This window comes from Agelaius tricolor, unplaced genomic scaffold, assembly GCF_023055355.1.
Source record: "Agelaius tricolor isolate 1412-34295 unplaced genomic scaffold, bAgeTri1.0.p SCAF_1, whole genome shotgun sequence".
NCBI classification, from domain to species: Eukaryota; Metazoa; Chordata; class Aves; order Passeriformes; family Icteridae; genus Agelaius; species Agelaius tricolor.
In genome coordinates, this window is record NW_027269261.1 from 7712818 (window position 1) to 7732228 (window position 19411).

Here is a 19411-nt window from a genome sequence, read left to right on the forward strand (position 1 = left end):
AACATGATGGTATTTTTATTACCTGTGTTGTCAAATGTTGGATAATATCTCTGGTCTTGCTAACAAGATTTTTCCCTTCCTTTTAAATGTGGGATTGATTAAATAATTTTTTTTTAGGTCGTTTCTAGGTGTTTATAATAGCTGATACTGATTAGGTAATCCTGATTTATGTGCCAAAATGCTGATCCTGCAGGAAGTTCTACCTGTTTATTAGGCAGAGTATTTCCTCTGCATTGTAATTGCAGATAAGATTAGTGAAAGCATCATCAGTGTTGGCTGTGGTGTTTGGAAGTGAAGGGAGGGTTGCTAAGTTTTCAGAGTTATACAAACTTTTAAGAGTTGCCTGTATGGTGTTGCTGATTTTTTTCTTTTGGTTCTTCAGAATTAGTGGTGTATCATGTGAAAGCATGAAATTTTAGGTGAACAATCTGAAGGATTTAATTAAAATCTGGTAGCTGGTCTAAACTGCATGGCAAATATTAATAGAAGCACATTAATTTCTGGATAAAGTTTTGTTTCATAAACATGGATGAATGTCAGCATATTTTACAGGTGGGGGTTTATAGTGTTGTCTTTAAAAATATTATCAGTAGAAGTTGTAGATAGATTTAATCTGCTTTTGGGAGCAGGGTGTTTTCATGAAAGCCATGAAGATAGCTGTGAAATACACCTTGGGTAGGCTCATTTCTGTAGTGTTATATCCCCCAGTAATGACAGCCATCACCTATAACATTGCTATTTAATCAAATTTTGGCACAGCTGAGGGTGGAGGGGGAGCTCTAAATATCCCACACTGGATGCTATTGATAGATTTAACTTCAATATTTGCTCCTTTATGTTTGTGCTATTGTAGTTTGATCCAGCAGCTGCAGTTCCTGCTGGTGAAGCTGTGGCCCTGGGCATGGGAGGGTGGCAGAGGGACACTGGGAGCTGCTGATGTCCCCCAGAAAATTGGGTTTGAGCCAAGCCTGGCTCCCAGGTTATCAGAGCTTGGTTTCCAAGGCACTGCTGGCCCTGATAGGGGCTTCTGCTGGCACTGATAGGAGGCTTAGCTCTACTTAAATTCACGTGTGCTTTAATGAATAGTTTTGTTGTTCTTGTTGCCTTTTATTGCCTTGATCAAGTTAAAAGAGCTTGTGGATTGACGTGGAAAGTGTTCAGTTTGAAATTTGGAGTGATGAGTGAATTAACCCAGCTGAAGGGAGCTGTGAGTGAAGCAGGGGCTTGAAGGGAGGGGCAGCCTTGGCTGGGAGATGATTCCCCCTAACAGAAGTACTAGAGAAGATTTTGTCACTAGCTAATGCCCTAGTTTTTGGCCATCATGCTCCTGCATATAAACCCATAACACCAGTTGGGAGGCTATGTGTCATAAAATAAACTTTTACACTGATATGATGATCAGTACATTATATATGGCTAGATTTGTTTTGTTTCTTTCAGTGTATCTGCTTGGGTTTTAAAAAATTCTAACCCATGCTGTCCTCATTGGTATTTTGATGATACTGCATCAAAAATCTGTACTGGAAGATGACAGCTTGTCTCTATTATTTTAAATAAATTCCTGTGGCTTGAGCAGTGACTTGGTTTTGGTTCTGCTCAAGGCTGGTTAGAAAATCAGCCCAGCCTTTGTTCTGGCATGGCCTGGAGCAGGACAGGCTCTGAATGGAGCTGGAGGCACATCAAAGAGGGATACCACAGTTGTTGTTCTTACTGCTTCCTGCACAGATCTCTGAAAAGCCTGCTTTCCATTCATTCAGAAAACCTTTAACCATTTAAATACACTTTTTTTTTTTTTTGTAAGTTCTTATATACCCTAACAAAAATAAATCTTTTTGGCTGCGGCTTTGAACTCTTGCCTGTGGTGTGGGCTTTGTTTAGTAGGAGTATTCAAACTGTCCTTAAAGAAAATATTTTCTAAAGATTATAATTAGCCAGGTCACTTATGTTTATATCATATAAATGTATAAATAAATTTGCTGTCCACTTTCAGTCTTGGAAAAGACTTCTAAAAGACAAGTCACACTTTGATTTGGATATCAGACTGTATAATTGGAACACTGCTTAGTTTTGGCACTAACATACTGAGAAGGGAAGGAGTGGGATTTCTTAGTTACTGAGTTGTTTATATAAACTTTTCCTCTGGGGAGGAAATGGAGATTTTTACCTCAAACTAAAATTCTTATGTGTGATAGTTGACCAGCCTTAGCAAATTTATTCAAAACTTAGGGTGAGAATAAGCTGTACTCTGAAGCATAGTAATTGCAGGTGGGAGGTTTTCTTTGTGCTTTTGCCTTCTTGATTTAGGGCATGTGAGGTTCTGAGGAAGATTTCACATGATCTGACTGCCCCTTTTCATCCATCCTTGTGTTACCAGCTCCCAAGTGAGCCTGTCCAGCCAAAGGAAAACACCCACTGCAGCTCAGTGTATAATTTGCAGGACATGTGTTGTGCCAATCTTGAGCAGCTGATGCTTGGGGGGATTTTTAGGGCTCCAGGAATGTGATATTTTCAATATCAGTCAGTGTCAACACTGATAACATACAATACAGCTGGCAGGAAAAGAAGTGGGGTAGGGTGTGGTGTGACACTCCAGAAGAGAGGAGGTAACTGAGAGAGTGTCACAGGCATCTTTTATGGAAAATCCTTTCCTCCTGAGAAGCTGAGAGGCCTCAGGAACAAAATGTAAACATTGATTATCTGCTGCTGTGGAATGCAACAGGTGCATCTGTGATTGGCCCATGTTGGATGTTTGTAATTAATGGCCAATCACAGCCCAGCTGGCTCAGACAGAGAGCTGAGCCACAAACCTTTGGTATTCATTCTTTCCTATTCTATTCTTAGCTAGCCTTCTGATGAAATCCTTTCTTCTATTCTTTTAGTATAGTTTTAATGTAACATATATAATAAAATAATAAATCAGCCTTCTGAAACATGGAGTCAGATCCTCATCTCTGCCCTCAACCTGAGACCCCTGTGAACACGGTCACAAAAGAGGAACAAAACAGAGGAACAAAAGGCATTGAGGGAGGACAAACCCTGTGTTTCCTTCCTATGCTTTCCTAGGGTTCTGCAACTGAAATAGTTTGGCTTTTGAACAGAGGTACAAAGTAACCAGTCAGTTAGGGCTAAAATTTAAGGAGTTTGATAAACTCCAACTCTGGTTGTGGTTTAAAAGGGTGATGCTGGGGATGCTTCATTTGGTTCAGGCAGTGCCCAGCAGTCTGATGTTGGCATTCTGATGCTGATGCCACTATAATTGTCATTGTTACTGCATGAAGCACCAGGTCTGGCTGTCATCTAGCTGGTGGAAATGCTTCATGCAGGGCTTTTTTCCCCCCTGAGATTTTTAATGTGGTAGATTGCCAGTCCATCTCTCACCACACACTTGCCTGAACTGTCATAGAGGAAGGGTGATGCAAAGGTGAAAGAAAATAAGCTGAAAAACCAGAAAGCACTGAAACTGGAATGGCTGCTGAACAAATTAGTATAAAATTATATCCTCTGTCTGTCAGAATGTGCTGCAGAGTGCACCATCTGTGCCTTTTTAGAAAAAGAGAGATGTTAGGTTTTCTTTAAAACTCAGAATGAATAGACCATTCAGCCTCATCTCTCACTTGGCTTATATTGGCTTCTGAAGATAAAGTGATCCTGTAAAAGGATCAGAGTTCTTTTCCAGGCAGTATCTGAATATTTCTCATGGGGGTTTGTGTTTCTGAGGTATCTTAAAGTGTTCAGAAGCCTCTGAGAGAGGTTTTCACTACCTAGTTCCTGTTTATTTAATATACCACCTGTCATGCTACCCAGGCAGTTGTATTTTAGCAGTAAAGTGGTAGTCTTGGCTTGCTGTAATAAACCTTCTAGGATAAAACATGCTTTTCCACCTGGCATGTACCTTTAATTTTATAATGTTCATTAGCAGGGTGGCTGCAGAGGGAAATTTCATGAGAAAACAGGACAAATGACTTGGGAGCTGAACTTCCCTTTTCCTGAAAGCCTTTGGTATACTCAGATTGCATTTCCTTAAGGCAAAAATGTGTAAGAAGTAGTGGAACCAGCAGGTTAATTGCCAGCAGGGGATTTTTTTCCTTTTCTGTGTGCATAGCTGTGAAAGAAGCCCATCCCTGGAATAGGCTGGTCAAGCCAAAGCTGCCTGGGCTTGCTCGTGTTTGCCATGTGCAGAATTGGTGGATAACATGGTTTTCTGAAGGACCCTGCTCTGGAACAAAGTTTGAGGCTATAGGAACAGGTTTTTCTCACAACTAGGTGTGTTGGAATAGCCAGTGCAGATGAAGGTTGGTGTTTGCTTTCTGCAGATGTTGGCTAAAGAATGATTTAAAAGGTTGGAGAGTGGTGGTCTGCACCCAGCTACTGCAGCATGATAATACCTTCTTCAAAAAAAACCTTTTAAATGATCTTAAATTGGCTGAAGTTTGAACTTTTCATTTCTACTGCATTTTCAGCACAAAATAGTTCTGGTTCTAGTTCTCAGTTTCTACAATATGGACACATTGTGACCATTTCTTTTAATTTTCCTTTTTCATTATTAATTTTCAGGTCAGCGTGTTCCATTCTGAGGAATGAGCCAGGAATTTCATCCTATATCTGATACTCAAAAGTGCTGCTTGCAGTTTGCAGCTCAAGCTGTGAGCCTTGACTTACCCCAGGTGTTGTGCTGGGCATGGCAAGCAGCAGAGCTGGTGTTTCCAGCACCTTTCAGTGCTGCTGGGTTGTGTCTGCTTGTGAAAGGCCACCAGAGGCTGCAGGCAGCAAATAGCCCAGCTGCCTGGGAGCTGCTGTCATGGGCAGTAAAGCTTTCCACCTGTCTCACAGGGCAGAGGAGAGGAGGATGTGTGTCCTACAGAAGTTTTCAAGCAGAAAAGTTTGCCAGATGAGCCATGTGGCAGATGTTTCTGTTGAATGGTCATTTAACTGCAATGATGAATTAATAATTTTTTTTTTGCATTTAAAATACAGGTTAAAAATATATAGTTTTTTTAATATTGCACTGTAAATATATAGTTTTTTTAATATTGCATTAAAATATAGGTTTTATACCTGGGGGTGTCTCTTGGAGATACTTCAAGCAGCATCAAGGCATTAGGTACAAGGGCCTAATGCTTGCTGAAAGAATAACTAAGGAAGACACCACATCTGGGGTACACTGCCTGCTTTCACCCTCCACAATTAAATCCCATTACTTTATGTAATTGTAGGGTACATAGATGGTGTACACTTTTATAATTGTCATGATTAAAGATCACAGTGGACACAAAACTGTGGCATTCTGAGGAAATTAACCTTTTTGTAGGGCTTTCAGACAAGGCACTTGTTGGCTGTGTCTCAAGCAAGTTACCTGTCATTGATGTGTCAGTGTATCACATGTGGTCTTTTTATCAGTCTTTTTGGGTGACTTTCACAAATTCAGATAGGAAAAAATTTTGCATTTTGATATTTTGAGATGGGGAAGATCTCATTACAACTCCATAACTCTAACTAGTTTGGTGGAATATCAGTGGGAAATCACTGCTTTGCTCTTGGACATTTTCAAAACTCGATGTTTTAATTGATTTTAATTCTTTTTTCTTATAAATCCCATAATCTTGAGCATAGCTGTAGTCTAAATAATTTCCCGGATTACCACCTGACAGCAGCAATGCATCCATGGTCTCCTATATTTCATTCCACACTCTGTTGTTCTTCACTTCTTTTTACACAGTTTTGTGCTGTAAATACATCTGTGATTAAAATGGTAAAGCTTTTTTTGTTTCTAGAATACAGATCTCACATAGACAATTACTTGAAAGCTGTATGGTTCAGAATTTCCCATCAGTAGAGACTGAAGATGATTTTGCATGACCACCTTCCCTTTTGCATCTCTTGTGCTTAGCAGAAGTCACAGTTTGCACATTTGTTATATGCCCCCATTCCTTTGGACACGATACTTATCAGTGCAAAAAAGGTCTTTGATCCAAGTTGATGACCTGAAATCTGAGTAAATTTTGGTGTGACCTGTAGAAACATGCTTTATCTTCCTTCTCTCAGTGTGGTGGTATGGTTCTGATGGTTTTTCTCCTGTTCTTTTGTTTTTGTTTTTTTTTTTCCTTTTTCTGTTTTCTCCCCCCTTTCCAGTGTTCTATTTAGGTGAGTGGTTTAATTTTTTGAGCCTTTTCTGCTCCTCCAGGAGTATTTGTTCATTGTTTTAAGAAAAACAATCAGACTTGAAGTGCTTTTCAAAGCTTTTGTCAAATTCCATCATGCAAAGAGTTTTTTTTTGCATTTTTGTGAGACCTTTCCATCCATGTGAAATAAATTCATTCTGCAGATGTGTGAGGTAACGTTGTACATGTGTGAGGTTGCAGTTTTTATTTGCTGCATTATGCTGTTGAGCTTGTTTGGCTTAAAAAGCAAAAGTGAGCAGTTCTTAAAATGTTGTGTGATGGCTGGCTTTTTTCTTTGATTTTGTGCTTTTTTTTTTTTTTTTTTTTTTTTTTTTGCATGGTAAAAATTCAGACCATTAATTTATGATTTGTTTTTGCTCTTAGGTCCTACATTGCCTCGACAGAATTCACAGCTTCCCTCTCAAGTACAAAATGGTCCATCACAAGAAGAAATGGAAATCCAGAGAAGGTATGGTATTAAAAGTGAACAGCTTGTTCAGTTCAAGGAAGTGAGAACTCTTAATGAGGAGAAAATAAATGTCAAGGACTTAGAATTGCTCTCCTGCACGAGGGCAGCATTTGTGTGTGCAGTTCTCAGTGCCACTGTAAAAACTTTCTTGCTGGATCCCTTGTTCCTGCTCTCCACCCATTCAAACAATGCAGTTGGAATTGGCATGCCAGGAAAGGGTTGAAGATCAGAGGGGAAGCCTTGGGAGATTTCACTGCTGTCATTTTCAACCAGGCTAATTCATTTTTCCAGTGACTGTTGTGTGCTCAGTTTTTGACACTGAAAAAAGCAGCAAGTGAGGAAGGAAGCTTTGGAAGCAGAGAACTGAGTCATCATGAATGACAGGGCTTTTGTCCTGAGTGTGGATGTGCTAGATCAGAACATTCTGTTGGAAATCTTGTTTACCTTTACACTGTATTCTTTAGCAAAACCCCTTCATTTTCTGCTTTTAGTGTATAAATTGATGGAGCCTTTAGCAGTTTAATTTTCAACTGAAGCATTGCTGGTTATATCTGTGCTGCCCTCAGTGACTGGTCTGTGTTCCCCTGGCCAACTGAGGCTTCCTCCAAGTTTAGCTGTTCCATTCAATTTCTATTGAATAGAAATTGAATATTTTTTCAGACCTGTAGCATTTTAAACATCCAGAGTCTTTTCACATTTCTTTTAATAATCATTATGTATTGATGAAGTGCCCATTTTCTACAAACTCTGTGGTTGCCCTATTCCCAGTTTTGCTTTGTGGCAGTGTGGGGTGAGTGTCAGGGTTATGGGTGTCTGACATGGCAGAGGCTTGTAGGACAGTGCTGTCACACTGGGCTAAGGGAGAACAGCAAGACCTTGGGCTGTCCCAAGCACACTGCCTGTGCTGCAATCCTGGATTATTTTACCATCAAAGCACTCCCAGGAGATTAGCTGTTCCCTTCCTGAAGGGATGCTGGGAATGATTCAGGTCACATGCAGGACAGATCCAGGGAACAGGAGCCTTGGATAAATGGGAGGTGGTCCAGGCTGATGGTGTAAATGCACCTAACAGCTTTTTGTGCTGACTGGGAGAATGCTTCCACATGTTGGGTCTAATTAGCACTGAAGCTTTCTCTATTTTGCTGTTCAGCATTTAGAGGTGAGCAGAACCAAATTGCCAATTTAGGAATAATTCATTTGATAAAGAAGCTATATATGTTGAACAAAGGGTTGCCATCAAAATTGGCATCATACTTGTCTGTCTCTTTTCTTCTGTGTCTTCTTAAATCTGAGCAGGAATCACTTTATCTGAAAGTTGCCTTGTTTAAGAACAAATAGCAAGAACCTCATTACAAATCTGTCTGTTTGATGTGTTTATGTGCAAGTTTGCTGTCATGATAAAAGTCTTTTATGTCACTTCTTTTGACAGACTTTTAAAAAGCCTTTTTTCTTTCGATTTTTTTTCTGTCCTACATTAGTGGTTTTTAGTATTTTTATTTGCTGTCTGTTCCTTTAGAAAGCTGCATTATCTGAAATGTATAATGCTGAAATACTTTTGAGAGAAGCATTGTAGAGTGGCATCTCCTCAGAATAAGTGCTGCCCTATATTAAGAGCTCTGAAAGTCTCTTGAAACTTTTGGTATGTGAAGGACATCCTATCAGATGGCATTCTTATGGCTTGGCTTTTTTGATCAGTGTGCTCAACTTGTTTCCACTTAATGCAATGTCCTCTTTGAAGTCTGCTTCTGGGTTTGTTTTTCCCTGAAACAAGGATGGAGCACTGGAATGAGTGTTTTACTCGTGCTGCTAGACAGATTGCCCGTGGAAGGACTATTGCTGCTGTGTCATTAAGCTTAAGAAGAACATGTAATTTTGTTAAAACATTTCACAAATGCTTCTTCAGTCTCATTACTCCTGTAACTACATGGTAATAACAAAGTTCAATTAACTCTAAGGTAGAACTTCTCTTCTGTAGTAACTGTCTTGCAGCTTTCAGACTCTAAGAGCAAGAGTTACTACCATCATGTAGAGAGTAGTAAATAGTTGGGAAGAAAAGGTTTAAGTATGTATTACTTTGAACATATCTCCAAGTGACATTTCCAATCTCACTAAAGGGTAAAAGCAGTGTGGGCAGGCTTGAATCCTGTGGGGAGCAGTAAGACTACAGGGAATGCAAGAAATGGGAATAAATGTTACTGCGTGGGCAGGAACATGGGGTTTGTGATGGAGCAGGAGAAAGGCTGTGCCAAGTCTGTGCCTTGTGGAATGTGTGTCTGTTGGGTGGGGGTTTTCTTGAAAGTGTGGCTTGGTAATAGTTGTCTTTGAATTCTGCTCTCCCATCCCTCCTCTTAGGTGTGCCTGGATTTAGCAGTGTGTAACTGACTCCTGTGTTAACTGCAGGAAAATGTTTTTTTAAATTATTCTAAGCTGGAGAAAAATATCTGCTTGTGTGAAAATTAAAGGGACCCTGTGGAGGTCTAGTCTAACCCTCTGCTCAGAGAAGAACTAATTTCAAAGTTAAATTATGTGGCTTGGAGCTTCAGGGTTTTCTTAGGCAGAAATAGAAACATTTCTTCAGAAGTATTTTGCCAAAGGACTGACCAGTGAAGAGTGGCATAATAAAGAGAGCTCTTCAGCCAGCAGGGTCTGATGTTTTCCTTTGCTTTCATAACCAGTGTTCAGGAATCTTGGGAAAATTGGGAATTGAAGAGTGAAATTAGTTCATTGCCAGCGGAAGTACATTATTTTGGTTCAGAGATTTTTCTCTGTTTTTAGAAAGGATTTAGATGCCCTTACATTTTGGGTAAAACTGCTTTGTTTATTTTGCTGCAGAGCTTCCTACTTGAATATTTGTATTGCTTACTGGGCAGTGATACAGTTCCTAAGGCTGCTAGGACCAGATGTGCCATCTGAAACACTGAGGTTTTTATAAGGCCAAGATTACACATAAGGTATAATGAACTAATTTTTTCTGGTGAATTGATAACTTTGTTACTGTCTTTTAAGAAACCTTAACACATGGTGGATGCTTTCCCTCTCAGGGAGTACTTGATGCTAGCTGTAATTTTCCTTAATTTGCACTCACTTCAGTACAGTAATAGCAGGCTTTAAAACACTCCAGCTTCCATTTTGATCCTCAAAACTGAAGGGATATTTTGTTCTGTGGGTTGTTTTTAATTTTGTCAGAGTGGTGGCCAGGCAGTGTTTATAAATTCCACTGATTGATAATGAGCCAGCTTCAGTTGACATAGATATTTGTTAATAACTGCAGAGTTACCTAATGCCAAAGACCATTTTAAAATACAAGATTAGTTCATGGCATGCCTGTGAGTGCTACTGGTGCATGTAAATTTACCTTCTCTCCCAGCCGTGGTAAATACATTGTCAGGAATATGAGTCACTGAGTTGGTATCTAATATGACACTTGGGAATTTAATGAGTTAATGTTTATAAATAACTTCAAAATGGTCACTGCTTCATAAATAAAGAGCTCCAGGAACAGAGGAACTGTACAGATAGTAAGGAATGATGAGGGTGTACAAGCCCCCCACTGCCCTTCAGGGGCGTCATGGACCAAAACTTGACCGAATTCTTTCGTAAGTACTCAAAAACATTACAAGTTTGGAAAATGCAACAGCAGAATATTAGGAGGGATTGTACTTATTAAATACTTTTTTTGCTTTGGTTTAGTTTAGTTTGTGGTGATACTGTTCAAGAAAACACAGGTATCCCTGTGCTAGAATTTAGTATTAATATGGTGTGGGTTTCGTAACATCCTGTGGAAGGATTCTTAGTTTTAGTACAAGTTCAGAGGCTGTCAAATGTAGCAGTTTCTTAGTAAATAAGAGACTTGAAGGCAATATTTTTATTTTACAGATTAAATTTTTTCTGAATTTTGCTAATCTTATTCTTCAACTATAGTAAAATGTTTTCCCCCTTGTAACTTAGTAATTATTACATACTCCTGAGCTGTTTTGAAAACATATGTAGAAATGCTAAGAAAAAAAAAATCCTGCAATTCAGTGTCAGTGTAGCTATTGTAGTTTAAGGGAATCAAAGTTTGCCCATGGCTGTGTGTCCCTGGTAGCCTTGTTTGTAGTGATTTCCCACAGCCTGTAACTTTTCCCTAGTTAGTGGCCAGATGTACAGCTTCCAGCTTCCCTTTGCTTCTGAAATGGTGCCATTTATCCAACAGCTTCTTTCAAGGATGTAGGGTTTCTTTAAAAGGCAAATGGATTGATTAGATTATAACTGAGCACACAGCTCTAAGCTGAGATACACATGAATATGATGGAGTTGTTGGCTTTTTGGTTTAGGGTTTGAGAGGTCAGTAGAATCCACTCATATGAATTTTTTTTTTTTTTTTTAGTTTTTTTTTTTTGTTTTGTTTTGTTTTTTTGGTTTTTTTTTTGGTTTTTTTTGGTTTTTTTTTTTTTTTTTTGCCTGTCTCATTTTCTTTCCATTTGTAGTAAAGTTTTCAGAGACTTACCTGGCTTTATGGGTAGGTGTAATGGGTGTTGTGTGGTTACAGCATAATTGTACATGCTGGTAACATTGATCTATTGAGAAGACCACTCTTCCATTAAGCAGTATTCTGATGACATTGATAGAATTGCTTTCAAATCTTTCAGTTCTGTGAGCTTTTTTCTGTTTAATGCAGAACATGAAATTGGAGTTGAAAGTTGCTCTACATTTTTCCAGATTTTTTGTTATTGTGGTTCCCTTTTAAGAAATTGTGTTCCAGTTGTACTCACTGGAATTCACTACTGAGAGGGAGCTGCCAATGAAAGTAGGTTTTTCTACTGCTGGGATTCTTCTTTTTTCTAAAATTCTGTGAGTACAGGTGTCTTTCTGTGATCTAGCATCTGCCAGGAAAGCTCATGTTCTCTTAGTTTGAGATAATATAGTGAAAAGATGTAGATGAGGAGAATTAGGTTTAATGAGGTGTGATCCAAGAGCATTAATAGATCCCTTAGTCTGTTAGAATTCCTCTATCTAATCCATTTCAAGTTTCTACTTGTCTCTTCATGTCTTTATCATAGTGACTGGCTACTAATTTTTGCTTGACTGATAAAACCTAGTTCTTGCTACTTGCAGCTAATGCATTTTTAGCTTATAACATAAAAGCTTCTTCTTAAACCTTAAATCCCTTTTGATCAAGGAGATGAAAGCCTGTTAATTTGACTTTGGTAACAGATAAAACATTGGACAGTAAACTGGACCCAGACAGTATTTTCTTCACAAAAACAGAAAGGCTGTTCCTGGGCTTTAGTAAGGCATTTGACAGATACCAGGAGGGAATTTTCAGGTCATGTGGAAGAGAGGAGGATTGCTGTGGAAGTGTGAGGAGCACAAGAACAGGCATCAGTGCACCAATGGGACCTGTAGCAATCAAATTTCTTTTGGTGTTTTGCTGAACAAAGCAAGTCCTTGTTGCTGATGTGAGTTGAGTTATGTGAGAATGAAGGAGAACAAGAGGGGTTGGATGATATTGCAGATTTTGATGATCAGAATAGAATGAGAGTTCATAGTAGGTGTCCTGTTTTTAGAGGGGAAAACCACCAACCTGTAGACCACATTAATGTACAGGGAAAAATCAAATGGACATTGGAATTGTTATAGTCAATGGTGTCTGATCAAGAGAAAGCTGCCTGAACTTTAGAAATAGCTGTAAGGACCTGGATTTGTGCAGTGATTCAAAATCATGATAAATGCAGTTAATTACATCATCATTTCACCCTGTGTAGAGTGTTTGATACAAACCATAATTTGAACCAGTCTCACCTCTCGGTGCTGCTGAAAGAACCAAAGGTGCAGAGCACGGTTCAGAGTGGCAGAAATTGTCAGTTCCAGAGCATATGCATCAACTCACTGCACAAACCTCTGGCCTTTAACAGTCAGGCTTGGCAGATCTTCTGAGTGCCTGTGTCCTGCTCATTGTACCAAGCTGACCAAGTCTGGTCTGGGCTTCTCTGACACCATGTGGATTATGCTCAGGTAGAAACTGTCCTGAGTGTCAAGCACTTGACAGAAAATAAAGCTGACTTGGTGAGAGTTTTAGAGCAGGAGTTTAGTTTAGATAATGCAAAGTGAAGTTTATGCAGCTGAGATTGCTTAGGAAGATGCAAAGAGGTTAAATATTGATCACTTCTGCTGAGCTTCTGTTATTGGTGAATCCTGTACTTCTTATTTATGAAGATTCTCAGTCTCTGTGGAGGCTGCCTGTGTTTGATGTCAATACAGCTTGCAAATTTCCAAGATGTGGATGTATTTTCTCTTTGTACATGAATTATGAAATTTGGGGGGTGGTGTGTGTTCATTCCATGGTACATAATGTGTAGGCACTGAGATATTGTAAATATTCAGTAGGTTTGCGTGACCATACAGGAGAGTGAGCTCTGTGGCAAATGCTGAATTTTGGAGTGGTGAATAAATATTTAATATTAAAGATGGAAGAGCAAGTTTAATGCTGGTACTCAGTTTTGATTACTCAGATAAATTCCTGCAAATTTGAAGAGCCATAACAGGACACACTTTCCTGAACTGGTACAGAAGATGATCAGAGGATTAAACTATTAAAAATCAAGCTCGGAGCTAAGTTCAAAATAACATGTCAAAGCACTTTTTTCCCCCCTGTAATAGTTTCAACAAGGCTAAAGTAAGTTGGCTGTGTCTGTGTCTGGACTTCTGTGGATTCCTGATGATCACAAGGTAGAGGACAGCGTGCTTCAGATGGAGCTGAGGTCAGCCTGCATCTGGCGCTAGTGCCTGTGGCTAGGAGCTAAGTTCAAAATAACATGTCAAAGCACTTTTTTCCCTCCTGTAATGGTTTCAACAGGGCTAAAGTAAGTTGGCTGTGTCTGTATCTGGACTTCTGTGGATGTCCAGATGTTCCTGGTGATCACAAGGTAGAGGACAGTGTGCTTCAGATGGAGCTGAGATCAGCCTGCATCTGCTGCTGGTGCCTGTGGCTAGGGGAGCTAAGTTCAAAATAACATGTCAAAGCACTTTTGTTTTCCCCCCTGTAATAGTTTCAACAAGGCTGAAGTAGCTTGGCTGTGTTTGTATCCATTTTATCTACTTCTGTGGATGTCCAGAGAAGAGTTCCTAGTGACCACAAGGTAGAGGACAGCATGCTTCAGATGGAGCTGAGGTCAGCTTGCCTCTGGTGCTGGTGCCTGTGCCTAGGAGCTAAGTTCAAAGTAACATGTTGAAGCATTTTTTTCCCCCCTGTAATAGTTTCAACAAGGCTAAAGTAGGTTGGCTGTATCTGTATCTACTTCTGTGGATGTCCAGATGTTCCTGGTGACCACAAGGTAGAGGACAGCCTGCTTCAGATGGAGCTGAGGTCAGCCTGCATCTGGTGCTGGTGCCTGTGCCTAGGAGCTAAGTTCAAAATAACATGTCAGAGCACTTTTGTTTTTCCCCTGTAATGGTTTCAACAGGGCTAAAGTAAGTTGGCTGTGTCTGTATCTGGACTTCTGTGGATGTCCAGATGTTCCTGGTGATCACAAGGTAGAGGACAGCCTGCTTCAGATGGAGCTGAGATCAGCCTGCATGTGCTGCTGGTGCCTGTGCCTAGGATCTAAGTTCAAAATAACATGTCAAAGCATTTTTTTTTTCCCTGTAATAGTTTCAACAGGGCTAAAGTAGCTTGGCTGTGTCTGTATCCACTTTATCTACTTCTGTGGATGTCCAGAGAAGAGTTCCTGGTGACCACAAGGTAGAGGACAGCGTGCTTCAGATGGAGCTGAGGTCAGCCTGCTGCTGGTGCCTGTGGCTCAGGCAGACACTGTGTAGCCTGTGTGCAGCCAGCTGCTGTGTTTGCTGCAGTGACTCAGTGCTGGGAGGAGGAGAACCATCATGTGAGATGTATTCTAGTGAGTAGTGACTATTGGATTAGATAATGCTATCTGTGCCCACATGCTGGGGCTAACAGCATTTGAGAATCAAACTCCAAACATTGCTGGCTTGGTTGTTGCTCTGCAGTTGGAGGCAGGGTTAGAGGAGCTCAGGGCAGCCCCAAAAGTCTGGGTACACTGAAGCTTCAGGTTGAGCAGCTCAGTTGGTTTGGATTGATGAGCCCAGCTTTAATCATAGCTGATGTGATACATTTACTTCTCCAATTTAGCATAGTAGTTATTCCTAGATTTCTTGCCTTTAAAACTTAAAAAAAACCCTAGTGAAACACAGAAAGAAAGATGTATAAGCTGTTGAGTACTTTCTTAGAACCACATTTGGTTTCTTCTACTGAATGCCTGAATGGTAACTTTTAGAACAATAAGTGCAGAATATTACTGCAATGGTTACAACCAGCAATAGTCTGGCAACCTTCATGCTGCCTTCTTAGTGTCATCCTTATGTCTCTCTTCTGACACACTTTGTCATTTTAGAAAAAGTAACAGCACAAGCAAGAAACTGTTTTTCAAAAAAAGCAAAAAAACCACTGTGAGTGACACAGAAAATCTCCCCTCAATTGTATGTTTTTAAGTCCACGTTGTTTTTTAATAACTCAAGTGATGGTTTTTGGTGTCTTCTTTCAATACACATATTGAATTTTTTTCCCCCTCGTTTGCCTTGTTTTTGTATCTTTAAGCAGACAAAACAGGGATAGTGTTCATATTGATCTTTGAGTGATTTGATGCCCTGCTTTGACACAGTTTTTCTGCCAAGAAAGAATGAAATATGAAATTGGTGTGTTCATAAATGACAACTAACAGCTGTCAAATACTATGAATTATCTGCCTGCAGCTGACCTCTTCATTCAATGCAGCAATTGCTTCAGTCAGGTCTGTTCCTCAAGATATTTTGTTTTTCTGCAGGCTTTGTCCTGGATCTTTGTTTTCTACAGTGAGTTTTAAAATTAAATACTTCAAACAAGTTTCTGTTCATCTTGAAATGTCTGTCAGCTCAGTGCCTCCTGAATTTGGATGTGATACAAAGATGCCTTTGTACTGTTCATGGAAATACCTCTGTTTTTAATGTATCTGGCTTTGTGACAAGAAGCCTTCCAGGTTCGTGGCTGAACTCTGTTATTCAGGTTGATATATGGGCTCCTCAGTGCAGTTTCCTATCATCTTTTTAGGAAAAAATGTAATGGCTTGATCTCACAGCCAAGAGCAAAGCAAGCTAGTGTTAGATTCCTGAAGATTTATGTGAATGTACAGCACAACTTCCACTTGAGGAGGCAAGGTGACCTGCCAGAGCAGGCAGCTCTTTGCTTTTGCAAACTGTTTCACCTCTGGATTTGTTACTCATAGTTTTTTTTTCTTTTTCCCTTTTGGTGCCCTTGTGACAAAAGCTCTGGGTTTTGACACAGCTGGAGTTTCTTCATGTTTCAAGGCATCCTTGCTCTGGTGGAAGGAGTCTTTGCACAAATCCAGTAACTCTGCTGCAGGTGACAAAGATATGGAGGCTTAGATGTGGAAAGTGTCCCAGGAAAGGACAGTTTCCCTCTGGCTGTTCACTCTGCTCTGAACCAGAGTATTGTTTTACCAGTAAACACTGAAGTTTCTTAATCTAGTTGAGATCTGTGTCTTCTCTTCAGCCTGTGTGGTAATGGCCATATTTTAATACAATTAACTGAGGGCTCCATTCTTTTGATTGACTTTTTGTTGAGGTCTCCAGCAGAAGGCCCAGAGGATCTCACAGTCATTCACCTTCAGGAGCAGAAGTTAAAAAAACCCATCTGTTCCCTTCCCCTTCCCCAATACAGATGAAAAATAATAAATAGTATTCATTTGAGACAGCTTCCTAGTCACCCATCACACACACTGGGCTTTGAATGTAGTGGTGCTACTTGCTAAATGGAAAGTGATCTCAGTGTGCATGTGGTGCTGGCTCATTTCATAGAATAACAGGAGCTGAGACAGCAGGGCTGCTGAATTGTTATTCCTTTTTATGATCAAGAGCAAGGCAGGAAGGCTGTGTGTGTACCTGAGTAAGTAAATTAACTGCAATTCTGTTTTACAGTTGTCATGTAGAAGAAATTCTAAACATTGTCACCATCTCAGAATGTGGGGGGATTTTTTCCAGCAGGGATGCAACAGTGTGTGCTTAATTCTGCTCATTGCATCTTTTTTTTTTTTTCCCCATGTGTTATTTCAAGAATGTAGTCATGCTCCTGCTGCTTGGCTGCCCAAAGAACTGCAGGATTAATGCTCATATTAAGTCACAAGTTAATACTGTAAATATGATTCTTTCTTTATCCTCAGCCAGTATCTCCTTAACTGGACAAAAGTATAAGGGCAAGAGGGGAAATAATTTTAAAAGGTGGTGCAATATTAAAGTAAGCTAATTTAAAAACAGCACCACCAAAAAAAAAATAACTGAGAGCCTCTCCCAAAACACCCCAAAGTGAAGCTTCCCAAAATGCTTTTGGCATGAAGCTCATGAAAATCCACAAAGAAAGTGTCATGAACAGTCACTGAGATAAAGGTCCCAGCTATTCTGAGATTCTGAAGTTGACTCTGAATCTAAACATGAGTAACAGCACCTTGTGTGTGACTGACATGTGCACTTCTACAGCAGGCTCAGCTATTTCATGGAAATTACCTCTTCCATTTAATAAGTCACACTTCTAAAATAGTTGGAATAATCATATTGTCTTTGCATAACAAGCATTTCACTACAAGACAGCTCTCTGGGGCATTTTGAGTGTCTCTTTAGCTTTTTCAAAAGTTGTCCTGGTGGCCAGATGTGCTTTCTAAGACTGAAGGGTTTGCAGGTATTGCTTTCACAGGGCTCTTGAACTGCCAGTCTTGACATTCAGATGTACTTTAATTGCTGTGTGATGACTCTCCTTAATCTGCTAATGCTTTTGTCTAATATAATTTTGATCTCTGACAAAATTCAAAAATAAAATTATACTATCTAATGCTGACTAAACAAAGCCAGAGGGATTTAATGCCCTTTTTTTTTTTTGAATAATCAAATGTGGTTTTAATCATTTTTAGCTACAACTGTAACACTTGCTAAGATCTAGTGTAGTGTGTAGCTTATGGAATTCTTCCTTGCTTATTAAGTTGTGTTAAAGCAGCTTGATTGCATTACTGGCATCTGACCTGTGCACCTTTTGGTTTGTTACTCAAAAGATTTATTAAAATTGTTGAAATGACAGCAGAAGTGTAGTGAGTTATGAGGTGTGGGTTTTTTGGTTGGGTTTTTTTTTTGTTTGTTTGCTTGTTGTTTTGGCTTCTTTTTTTTTTTTCTTTGTTGACAAAGGGATGCTTCAGTGACATATAATGAGAAATTCTCAACAATGGTGTATTTAATCTCATATGCATAAGATATGCTTGCAAGGTATTTTGCTGCCCTCTCTTGGTAGAGCTTTTGTATTGTAAGCAAAGTGCTTAACTTTGTTCCTGGCAAAAAAATTCTGGGTTTATTCCTTTTATTTTCTGAAGAAATGGGAAATGGCGATTCTTTTACCAAAAAAAAGAAAGAAAGAAAGAAATGTTAAATATGGCCTTACTCAATATTTACTAAATAATGAGTACTTTGTTATTCAAGTCCTGTGTGGATAAAAGTGGTTATTTCACTGTCTTTCATCTTAATTTTATTTAGTCAATATAATTTGATAGCGTTCATTGCCAGTTGAAATAATTTTTGCTTCAGACTTTTATTAATTTAAACACTTGGATGCATTTTGTTATGACACAAACCCTTCTGGGCCAGGCCAAACACCTGGAATGCTTCCCTCTGCTGCTCCTTCATCCTCTGGGCATCCCTTGCTTCAACAGCTTCTGCATGATGGAGTTTCTGTTTTCTAAATTATTTCCCATGGTTCTTGGGGGGTTTTTCCTCCCTGTGGGCTTTTTCCTGCTTTTCCTTTGAATCACTCTGGCAAGGAGTTCCACAGCTCATCTGCCTGATGGGCAGGGCTGCTCTTTTCTTCTGAGCTTTGCTCTCAGTATTTGCATTGACTCTTTCCTCCCAGCTGTTGTGAAGGAGTGTCCCCATCACTCAGAGCTCCAGTTGTCTTTCCCAGAATGCAGAATTACAGCTTTATAAATCATTTTTAGATGGAAGGTGCTGGGTGCATTTGATAACAGTTTTCTACTGCTCTTAAAATCTTTTCAGTTCTGATTTTCTTCCTGTTTTGAGGTGGGAGCAGGGATGCAGGGATTGTGAGGCAGGGTGGTGCTATTTCTGTACTGTCCATAATCCTTTCTTCATGAATAGCATTTGGTTGGGTTTTTTGAACAGGACACATCAATGAATGGATGTTGTTGTAACCCTAATACCTCACTCCTGGGTCCACAGGCAACCCAAAGTCCAGCACTTTGTAAATTCATTCAGCAGATACTTCACTCTCTCTGTCCTGCTTCACTTCAGTTGAGGTTTATTTGCCAATTTTATTCCCAGGTTAGTTGGAATTAGATGATCAGTAATTCTTTATAATCAGCCATCAGCCTTGCTGTCCTAAATAACTAAATATTATTAAGGAGCTTTATGACAAGCACCTCACTGTTCCTTTTCCTGGTTGCTCATGGAAATACAAAATTATGGCAGAGCCCATGGTATGGTATGGTTATTCCAAAACAGCCTTGGCAATGCTGCCCTTGTGTGAGGAGTGACCTATATTGAGCTTCTATTTATGTAAAGAAATTAAGAACTTAAGCAAAAGAAATTTTCTGGCAGTTGCTTGATGTGTTGTTGTTAAACCCAGGGAATTGATACCTTCCAGTATTATAAACTAAATATAACGTGAAATGTTCATGATCTCAAATGTCATGTCTACATTTTAGGTTTAGGATGAACAGAGTGTACATTTCCAGGTGGA

General features: G+C 39.6%; 1 protein-coding gene across 7 annotated transcripts in view; it reads left to right on the forward strand.

Annotated features, from left to right (window-relative positions):
* Positions 1-19411, forward strand: part of ENAH (ENAH actin regulator) — a 93495-nt gene that overhangs the window by 51890 nt on the left and 22194 nt on the right. For 4 of the 7 annotated variants that reach the window (XM_071421964.1, XM_071421975.1, XM_071421989.1 and 1 more), the window contains exons 4-5: positions 6130-6141; positions 6543-6627. In XM_071421964.1, the coding sequence (XP_071278065.1) occupies positions 6130-6141; positions 6543-6627 (97 nt within the window). The remainder of the gene's footprint in view (positions 1-6129; positions 6142-6542; positions 6628-19411) is intronic. The other 3 variants (XM_071421967.1, XM_071421982.1, XM_071421997.1) reach the window with 1 other exon arrangement.